General features: G+C 43.3%; 1 protein-coding gene across 6 annotated transcripts; it reads right to left on the minus strand.

Moving 5' to 3' along the window:
• Positions 1 to 414: 414 nt before the first annotated feature.
• On the minus strand, positions 415 to 5,805 carry LOC100282775 (uncharacterized). 6 transcript variants are annotated; one of them, XM_035967210.1, is made up of 4 exons: positions 5,628 to 5,796; positions 2,248 to 2,351; positions 879 to 2,104; positions 415 to 743 (listed from the first exon to the last, which is right to left on the minus strand). In XM_035967210.1, the coding sequence occupies exon 3, from the start codon at positions 2,092 to 2,094 to the stop codon at positions 922 to 924; it is 1,173 nt and encodes a 390-aa protein (XP_035823103.1). In that variant the 5' UTR covers positions 2,095 to 2,104; positions 2,248 to 2,351; positions 5,628 to 5,796; the 3' UTR covers positions 415 to 743; positions 879 to 921. The 6 variants fall into 6 exon arrangements, with proteins under 6 accessions (XP_035823103.1, XP_008676809.1, NP_001149153.2 ...); XM_008678587.3 differs by lacking the exon at positions 2,248 to 2,351 and having other exon boundaries at positions 5,628 to 5,805; XM_008678578.4 differs by lacking the exon at positions 415 to 743 and having other exon boundaries at positions 745 to 2,104; positions 5,628 to 5,802.
• Positions 5,806 to 10,238: the final 4,433 nt, after the last annotated feature.

Consider the following 10,238-nt stretch of genomic DNA (forward strand, 5'->3'; position numbering starts at 1 on the left):
TTTTAAGGATGTAGCATGAACTTAGACAAAGACATCATGGTGATTGAGAAGATCAACACCTTCCACACCCTGATTGGAGACACAACATTGTAGTTGGTCGCTTTTCAAACCGGGTAAATCGGGTACAGTAAATACAACAAAGACTTGACACACAACATCAAACCAAACAGACGATGTCTCTATTCTCTACACAAGCAACAACATTATACATATGGTCCCTTTTCACACACCGTACATTAAGGGAGTGCTTGGTTTGAAGAACCAATCCATTCTAAATGAGGTAGTGTATCATGAGCCCATTCTACAAATTTGATTGGATAAACTCATTCCTCATATTATTACTAATTACTCCCTCATTTCTTTTTTACCGTCACCATTTAGTTTAAAAATGAACTAGAGGACAACAAATATTCGAGAACGAAGGTAGTATTAGCTTATAAAGAATGAAATAGTGCTGAATCAACTCATTATATTCCACAAATAAAAAGAAAGTAAAGAATGAGAAGATGATGGCCTACTTATTCCTCAAACAAACACACCCTCACCGACTCTCCCCACCTTAATGACATCCCTCACCAACACCAAACCAAAGGTATAACCTCTATGTTCTCACGCATCTAATGGCTAGTGTTTACTAGCAAGGTCTCTATAGTCTAGCAGAAATACTCCCAAACAGTCCACGTCCACTTGTCCACCAACACTTTCGAATTCCTTTAATCTCCAGAAGAGACTTAAGCAACACACTGAAAGATCAAAGATGCAACTGTACATATCAGTAATACAGACGAAACTACATGTTTATCCGGACGTAGATGTTTATATTACAGAGAGACAGTTATTGGACTGGTGCAACATGGAACAGGAGGGGAAACATGTACCAACAGGTTTGCAGTTTTGCGCAGCCAGAAAAGATTAACACATCTAGAAATGCAGCTGCTTGCAATGCGACGCCATAGCCTCCGAGGGGCAGTAGGGGCACTTGAAGGCCCTCGAGCTGCTTTTCGACAGCTTCATGATGGACTGCTTGGAGACAACATGTCCACAAGGCATCCGCATTGGGGGATTCTCGTCACTGGACTGCTCCCTGAGCACCGGGCACACAAAGACAGAATGATACTGGAATTCTGGCCCGATGTCTATGGGGACAGGAAGCTGCTTCATAACTTGCCACTCCTGCTTCTTCGCAGCCATGACTTGCGTCAGCTTCAGCAGAGTTGGTAGTCCTTGAAAACCAGCTGACACTGCAACACTCAGCGGGCTCTCCCTCGACTGGCCCAGAAGGCTACAGAATTGATGGGTGAGCTCCTCAGCTAGCTTCTCCCAATGCGCGGATGACATTAACTCAGAATATGGGGATTGATCGAGCCGGCCAACCCATAGAAGGCAAGCCATTAGCTTCTGGAATTCTTCCTTGTGCACGGCTGCAAAGGGGACCAAGTGAGTCCTAGCATATAAAAGAGCCTCATCTTTGGCCTCACCCCTACTGCCTTTGGACAATATTTCAACAAACTGAAGCTGATAAAGCTTGAACTCCAGCATAGACCCATTCTGCAACAGCTGATCATGGTTTTTGGCAGCCCAACTGAGAGCAGGCTCGAGGTTTCTCGCTTTCATGGCTTCAAGGATAGCATACATCTCCTGAAACGGTAGCTTCAAGGAAGCTCCGCCTAGTTCCCCACACTCATGGACAAACATGTCACCAAGATCAAAGAGGCCTTGGCGGTAGAAATGATTCGCTATGATATTGTTTACTGTATGGACCTCAAAATCCACATTTCTGTATGCCTTAGATATATCTGGATTGAAAGACTTCTCAAGGAGTTTGAGATATTTGCTCAGAGCAACATTGAGCTCCTTTTGGCTGCCTTCAAGCTGGTTTAGTGGTGCCATTTCATTGAGCTTAGCTTTCAGTTCTGCAAGGATGGATGGGTGGTCAACATTTCCAGTAGAATCTGTATTCATCATCTGCAGCTTCACAATAGCCTGCTCAATTTCATTCACTATTTGATCAACAACTTCCAGAGCTTTAGCAGAAGATAATGAACGTTTCTCAGCAACTCGATCAAATCCTTCTCTGAGGCTGTCAATCTCCATTAGCAGCTACCTGGATATGACCAAAAACATCATGAACCAATTATTTCATCGAGAAAATCACTATCAAGAACATTAGAAAGATGAATCACATGAAATCAAACTGCTAATAGATCACTATACTTTTGAAATAAAAAATCACAGCATAGGTTCAACCTTTAAGAATTACAAATGATGCTTGAAAAGGATCAAAATGAACATGGAAGCTAGCCCAATGCATGACCGACCTCGTCAGCAGATAGGATAGCAACTTATATGGTCTACAATTTAAACAGCAGATAAGTTTGCAAATCACATTAACGCAGAAACTAATATGTTTTCATGAAGAATATTTAAGAGCTACTAGAAAGGTAACAAACCAATGAAGTACCAATGTTCTTAAGGTTAGCAAGGCAAGAAATGGTAACAAATGCCTACGTGACACCATACACATCATAAGAAACAGCAAAGCAGAAACAGGGAAGAGGAAGAGAAAGGAGAAAGAAAATGAGGAGAAAAGTCAAATGGCTTGTTTAGGACTGAATAGCTTTGTTGCTGTAGTAGTAAAAAGAGAAGGGTGAAGGAGAAGAGATGGGGCTGGCCCAGACAATACTGTTAGCAATAATCTTGTTCATGCATGGACGCGTCCAGGTTCACCAGGTGTCTAGGTTTTTTGCTATCAGTGCTACCTAGAATTCAGCTTATACATAATAACGGACAGATCATAAAGACATTGAATGCATTAATTAGGAGATTATTATACCATACTTGAATGTAACATTCAGCTCTGTATAAATAGAGGAAACAGAAAAGCTGCAGTCGTTCCACCAGCATCCAATGTCCGTTTGTGTCTTGTGTGAGTGTCCTGGGCATACTCTTGGAGAGCTGTAGCTATCAAATACACCCTTCACCAAGAGTAGATATGTAGGCCCCGACCTTCATGCAGCGCTTTTACCTCAATGTGATACAGTGCTACCACACCACCACTCCCCTCCTCACCCCAGCAGTCAGAACATCACTCATTTTTCTGTTGACACCATACCCTACTGCCACCGACAGGATGACTAGCCCTCCTTTGATTCCCTGTCACACTTCTTTCTTCTACACCCTTCACTGCTTTGACACTAAGATGGCCAGGGAACAACACCTTTAAGAACAGCGATAAACACCAACCGATTCCTAAGATGGCCAAATAAATAGGTTGTAACAGAAATAAATTCCAAAAAAAATCTGACTAGTTGTACACCCACCCAGTTTGCGCTTAGCAGTACTTAATAGCACAGGACTGGAGATTCACTGAACAATTAGCAGACCACTGCATGCATAACCTTCTGAATCATTACTGAACTTTCAAAACAGAAAATTCCTAGTAATTTTGGCGCAACTTACAGCCTCTGCGCATTTGTGGGGAGAAGGCTTGCCTCGGTTTATCCCTTCCCTGGACCCCACTCATGTGGGAGCCTCCGGCACTAGGTCTGCCCTTATTTTTTCCAAAACCACTAATACTTCAAAATTTTAACTTAAGGCATGGGAAAAATTAAAAACTGGCATCAATGCAGCAACAGAAAGAACCTTACCTCCCACATTCCATGATATGCCACATGACACGGACATGGGACACTGACCCATTCCACATAAGAACATAATCGCCATACCACAACACATGTGAAGGTAACACATGCTCCATGAGACATCATGTGAGTGGTTTGATGAGCTATTTACCAGAACACAACGTATAGTGTCATCTACCACTCCAAGGTTTATCCCCCTCGTGGATCAACACCCCAAAGGCAAGCACAGAAGCAGTGCCATAAGCCTAGTATATGATCTTCAGGACTCGACTAAGATCATTTCATCAGGTATACCCTACCCATAATCAGAGCATAGATGTAGGAACCAACAACCAGGAGGACTACCAGCCAGGCCACATATTTGCACTCCATCAGCTGTCCAACTCAAAATCCACAAAACAGCATCACAGCAGCAAGGACACCAGTGCACCGCCTGACGCTTGCCAGTTGAGCGATAGGTTCAAGTGACGAAAGGCGCCTTCCTACTCCACAGGACTGAACCCTACTACCCTAGACACATAGTGGGCACACAAGTAGAGCTACAAACAGCAAGGTGACCTAATAATGAAGGTGACCATTGCCCCACCTACATGTCGGTGTGTTTGGCATCCGGATCGAGCAGCTAAGAACGAGAGGGGAAAGGATTCTGAAGGTCAGGACATACCGATCGGGGCACCTCAGATCGGGCTGTGGTCAGCAGTGGTGGAGGAGAGAGGCAGACGATGGTGGCAGCAGAAGTGCTATGAGGAGGTGTGGCAGAAACAGTAGTTGGGTGAGTCTTGCTCACAGTGGCAATGCAAAAAGGGTTGAGGCTAGCGCGATTGGGAAATTTTTGGGGTGGTTGAGTTCAGCAGAAAAACGAAATACCATCATGGAAGTGTGGTGCTTGACATGTGCGGGCTGTGCAAGAATGCACCAACGTTAAGGCCTTAAGCGAGGTAAGTAAGCACGGAGGCCGTGTTTCAAGCGCAAGCACAGAGGCAATTCCACAAGGCTACCATATCGTCGTCAGGACACGACTAAGGTTCATTTCTTCAGGTATACCCTACCCGCAATCAGAAATAGATGCAGGAACCAACAACCAGGAGGACTACCTGGCAGGCCAGAGATTTGCACTCCATCAGCTGTCCAACTCAAAACCCACATAATCTGCATCGCGGCAACAAGGGCACAGGTGCACCGCCCGACACTTGCAGGTCAAGCAACAGGTTCGAGTGACGAAAAGGTGCCTTCCTACTCTGCATGGACCTGTCATGACCTTAGCCATATGATGGTAATATGAAGAGTTAGTAGGTCGATTTTTTGGGCCTGTGTACTATTTCATGTTAGATTTGGCCTATGTACTGAACCTATATATGTATGTATGTGTGTTGCCTATCAAACATGAACAAACAAATTACTCCTTATCTCTTCTTCCTCCCTTCTCTGCTTGAGGCTGCGCCACCGTGCTCTACCGCCGTGTGTGACACCGGCAAAGCCTTCTAGGTGCCTTCTAGTTACCTCACGGACCGTGCAGGATCAAACCCTAGACATGGAGCAAGCAAGCAGAGCTACCAGCAGCGTGGAGGCAGCAGACGTGCCTAGCCTCGGAAAACCCTAGAAAGAACAGCTCTGATTTTGGTCGCTAACTGAACCGTCCATGTCAAAGTTGCTAATCCATGTTTTTTGTTGCTAATCTATTGAGGAAGAAATCAAACAAAAAGGCTGGAATCAGCCGCACCTGCGCCCGCGGGCCGCCGCACCCCCAACAGCACCCAGGGGCGGGCCCAGTAAAGAACATGGGTGTAACAGCCCGATAATTTTTGCAAAGCAATCGAAGTTAGTAGGCACAATCCATGCATATACAAGATTCAGATCCGAATACTATGTTAGGGTTTGGGGGCACGGCTTCGCACAGCAGGAAGGGAGAAGGGGAGGGCGTAGTAAGTTAGGGTTTCGGCGCACGGCTTCGCACAGCAGGAAGGGGAGACCAAGGGGAGGGCTTACCTGGTGGTGCTCGTCGCCGGAAAAGGGGCCGAAGTAGCGCGGCAGCGACGGCCGGTGCAGTCGTCGGTGGGAGCTGGGTTGCGCGCACGCTTGCGGTGATGATTGATGAAGAAGACAAGGCAGGCTAGGGTCGCAGCATATAGGAGACAGCTACAGCCTACAGGCAGGTCGGGTGGCTAGTGCCTAGTGACAGTTTTTTTTTTTTGAACAGCCCAATGACATTTTTAGTGGGGTGTTTGGTTTTTCGAAGTTTAGTTGTCATCCTTTTAAATATTTGAATATTAATTATAAATATTAAATATAATCTTAATTAGGTTTAATAAGTTTCTCTATTTTTTAGTCTTCATCTTTATAATTAGTTTTATAATTAGATTATATTTAATACATATAATTATTATTTAAACATATGATGTGACAGAGACTAAAATTTAAGACCTGTTTGATTCAATGCTAAAATTCAGCCTCATCACATCAGGTGATTAAATACTAGTTAGAAATATTAAATATAGTCTAATTACAAACTAATTCCACGTATAAGAACTAAACGGTAAGTCGAGTCTATTAACATGATTAGTTTATGATTCATTCATGTGATGCTACAATAAACATTTGCTAATTATAGATTAGTTAGGCTTAATAAATTTGTCTTGTTATTTAGTCGTCGTCTATAATTAGTTTATAATTAGAATATATTTAATATACGTAATTAATATTTAAATATTTAATGTGACGTGAACTAAACTTTACTTAGGAAAATCAAACACTCAGTTAGTCAGACGGAACTAAACACCACCATTTGGTTGGTCTGGTTGGAGATTTGCCAGAAAAGTGTTTTTATCGGACCAAGCAAGTCGGCACCCATTTGGTTGGAGGCCTATGTACATAAAAAGGCTAGTTAATTTTTACTGCTCATAAAACTACTCCCTCCATTCCATTGTCTTATATGTGGTCTACCATATAATTTTAAAACGATTAATTGATAATAAGTTTTAGAATGGTTTAATAGAAAATATCTATAATGTTTGTTTTTTAATTTGTCTCAAAGTCTGTTTAAATCAATTAGAGAGTATGGTTGAGGGCCATTTCTCTTTCAATCTCTCTTTTTGGTGATTGATGCCAACACAAATCAAAATAAATATGAAGTGTAGAAATGTAACTAGTTTGCAATTTTGATAAGAGTGTATAAGTTACTGAAATGAAAGAAGTTCTAAGAACATATGTATGTTTTTGACATAGTTAAAATTTTAGACCACATTTGCCCCACTTAGCTTGATTTTGCAATTCTTCTGATAAAATCTTTTCAAATTCATTTGCAATTGGCCTAATCTATGAGAATCAAAATTTCAAAATCATATCTAATATTTGAAAGATTCTCTCCTTTTTTCAAATGATTTTCCTTTCGCCAAATGAAAGCTCCCCTGAATAAACTTTCCCCTTTGGCATAGACAAGTTTTGCTTCTCTTAGCTCCCATGAATAAACTTTCCCCTTTAGCATAAATAAGTTTTGCTCCTCTTAGCTATCCAGAGAGTTTTCACAAATGAAAGGTACCAATTTGGAAGATCAAAACGTTTTCAAAATAGGGTGGTGGTGCGGTCCTTTTGCTTTGGCCTATTAATTTCTCCTCCTTTGTCATTAAGCACCAAAAACAAAGGAATTTGGAGGCCTCTACAAGTATGATATGAATTTAAGTACATGAGTTGGGCAACGGATATTTGATACCGATGGAGATGCAGTGAAAGCTTTGCCTTTGCCTTCAACTTCATTTCCCTTTGAAAGTCGCCTAGAGGGGGGGTCAATAGGCGTAATCTGAAATTTACAACTTTAAACACACACTACAAGCCGGGGTTAGCGTTAGAACTAAAATCAAGTCCAGGAGAGAGGGTGAAAATAAATCAAATGAGAATCAAGCGGATGAACACGGTGATTTGTTTTACCGAGGTTCGGTTTCAAAGAACCTAGTCCCTGTTGATAAGGTCACAAAGACTGGGTCTATTCCAACCATTTCACTCTCTCAAACGGTCACTTAGACCGAGTGAGCCTTTCCCTTAATCAATCGGGTCACTAAGGGTCTGTTTGGTTGGGTTGTGGCTGTGAAAAAAGTTACTGTGGACTGTGAGCTGTAGAAAAAGCTGTTGTAGGCTGTAAGCTGTTAAAAAGCTAAAAACCGTTTAGTGGAAATCACTAAAAGTCATTAAAAGTTCTTCGATATATGTTTTCACAGTTTCATCCGAAAAGCCACTAAAAGCAGGTCCAGGGGTGCTTTCAGATTTACACTGCGAGAAAGTCAGCTTTTAGAAAAAGCTGCTTCCTGGATCCAGCTCTTTGGTTGGCTTTTGGCTTTTAGGAAGGCAAAAGCCAAAGCCAAAAGTCAAACCAAACACACCCTAAGACCCCGCAAGGACCACCACACTCTTAGGTGTCTCTTGCTTTGATTACAAGTCACTTGAGAACAAGAATGAGAAAGAAGAAAGGCAATCCAAGAGGTAAGAGCTCAAAAGAACACGAAATCACTCTCTCACAAGTCACTACGTATTTGAGGTGAATTTGGGACTTGGAGAGGCTTTGATCTTTTGAATTGTGTCTAGGAGTGAATGCTAGAGCTCTTGTATTGAATGTGATGTTCAGAAATTTTGGATGCTTGGAGTTGTGGTGGTTGGGGGTATTTATAGCCCTCAACCACCAACGTAGCTGTTGGGGAGGCTGCTGGCGATGGGCGCACCGGACAGTCCGGTGCGCCACCGGACAGGTACTGTTTACTGTCCGGTGCGCCGCCATGTCACCCAACCGTTAGGGTTATGGAGCAGTTGACCGTTGGCGCCTTTGTCTGCTTGTGGCACCGGACAGTCTGGTGCCCCTCAGACTTGCTGCTCTGACTTCTACAACGGTACTGTGATGCACTGTTCATCCGTCAGAGTCGACCGTTGCGCGCTGGATAGTCGTTGCTCGCTGGCACACCAGACAGTTCGGTGGCACACCGGACAGTCCGGTGTATTAAAGCGGAGCGCGCCTGCGTTTTCTCGAGAGTGGCTGGTTCAACCCTGTACGGGCCTGGTGCACCGGACACTGTCCGGTGGCCCACCGGACAGTCCGGTGTGCCAGACCACAGCACACTCAGGTCTTTGCTCCAATTCAATTTTATCCCTAACTTGAATCTTTTATTGGTTTGTGTTGAACCTTATGCACCTGTAATACATGAATTCTAGAGCAAACTAATTAGTCCATATGTTTGTGTTGACGATCAACCACCAAAATTTATTATAGAAAAAGGTTAACCCTATTTCCCTTTCACCCTTTCAATCTAAGACTAAGTATAGAGATATGCTTGAAAGTGCATTAGTCTTATCTATGGCACAAGAAGAATAAGAAATATGCATTTGTACCAAGTGAAAGATACATGCCATGATCAAAGATATATAAATGAGCAATGTGTGTAGTATTTCAAGCAACATTCCGAGAATCTAAGACATTCAGTTCACTTCTAAGCTCATAGAATATCTTTTCATCTAAGGGCCTGGTGAAAGGGAAATGGGCTTAATCATTTCCTATAATCAATTTTGGTGTTTGACGTCCATCACAAACCACGTGGACTAACGAGTTTGCCTAAGTTGTCATTTATCTCAGGTGCATAAAGTTCAACATAAACCAAGAAAGAAATTAAGTTGGAGACTCAACCAAGTTTGGAGCAAAAGACTAGAAATGGTGTTGCCAGTGGCGCACTGGACACTGTCCGGTGCCCAGGCCACGCACCTCGCGAACTGCCACTCTCGGGTTTCTCTGGGGACGCTCCGCTATAATTCACCGGATAGTGTCCGGTGAGCCAACGGAGCAACGATCAGGTGCGCCAACGGTCAAATGTAGTATACAGTAAAAGTGAACAGTGCGCAGTCAAAAGTCAGAACACACCGGACATGTCCGGTGTGCCACCGAACTGTCCGATGCATCTAGAAGACAAAGGACTTCAATGGTCAACTGCTTCAAACCCCAACGAGCAGCTGACGTGGCACGCACCGGACACTGAACAGTGCCATGTCCGGTTCACCATCGGACTGTCCGGTGTGCCATCGACAACAACAACTAGAATAGTGGTTGGGGCTATAAATACCCCCAACCACCTACATTGAAGCCATCCAAGTAATCTGAACTCAACATTCAATACAAGAGCAAAAGGCTACACTCCAAGACACAATCAATAGATCAAATCCTGTCCAAGCCTCCAAATCAACTCAATTGCTTAGTGACTTGAGAGAGGGTGTTTCTTGTTCTTTTGTTGCTCTTGTTGCTTGGATTGCTTTCTCCTTCTCATTCTTATTCTCTAAGTGCTTTGTAAAAGCTAGCAAGTGACATCTAAGTGTGTGGTGATCCTTGCGGGGTCTTAGTGACCTAAGTGATTAAGGAGAAGCCTCGGCCGGTCTGTGTGACCGATTGAGAGAGGGAAAGGGTTGGAATAGACACGACCTTTGTGGCCTCCTCAACGGGGACTAGGTTCTTTGGAATCGAACCTCGGTAAAATAAATCACCGTGTTCACTTGTGTTGATCTTCACTTGATTTGTCTTTCCCTTCTTTCTTCTCTCTCTAAAAAGTTCCCTTACTCATATTAATTTGAGTTGGC

The sequence above is a fragment of the Zea mays genome, chromosome 1 (genome assembly GCF_902167145.1).
Source record: "Zea mays cultivar B73 chromosome 1, Zm-B73-REFERENCE-NAM-5.0, whole genome shotgun sequence".
Lineage (NCBI taxonomy): Eukaryota > Viridiplantae > Streptophyta > Magnoliopsida > Poales > Poaceae > Zea > Zea mays.

Excerpts from the sequence above, each read along its gene's own strand:
- LOC100282775 (XM_008678587.3), bottom strand. The coding sequence starts at position 2,094 with ATGGAGATTGACAGCCTCAGAGAAGGATTTGATCGAGTTGCTGAGAAA.